Genomic DNA, 324 nt, shown 5'->3' on the forward strand with positions numbered 1-324 from the left:
TTCTTCCCCACAGCTCTCGTGGGTGTGCAAGCGCGAGTGGTATGCAAGTATATCGCAGACCGTGTTCTTCGTGGGAGCTATCGTGGGCGGGGTTGGGACGGGATGGGCGGCCGACAAGTAAGTCTATTGGGGTTTGTTTTGACTAATGCAGATATCTGTTAAATGGGTTATTTATTTGTTTATTATTTCTTTTAATTGCTGCTGTTGTTATTTCTGTTTGCATCGGTATTATTACGTTTTATGTATGATCTGTAGTTTTTATGTAAAATTTTCTTGATTAATTCTGAGTTCATTTTGATTTAAAGGATGAATCATTAATTGTGG

General features: G+C 38.9%; 1 protein-coding gene across 1 annotated transcript in view; it reads left to right on the plus strand.

Moving 5' to 3' along the window:
• The window catches only part of LOC119586012 (organic cation transporter protein-like), a 23322-nt gene that overhangs the window by 16492 nt on the left and 6506 nt on the right, over positions 1 to 324 (plus strand). The window contains 1 exon segment of the mRNA XM_037934720.1: positions 14 to 117. Coding sequence (XP_037790648.1) covers positions 14 to 117 — 104 coding nt within the window.

The sequence above is a fragment of the Penaeus monodon genome, chromosome 20, assembly GCF_015228065.2.
Source record: "Penaeus monodon isolate SGIC_2016 chromosome 20, NSTDA_Pmon_1, whole genome shotgun sequence".
Lineage (NCBI taxonomy): Eukaryota > Metazoa > Arthropoda > Malacostraca > Decapoda > Penaeidae > Penaeus > Penaeus monodon.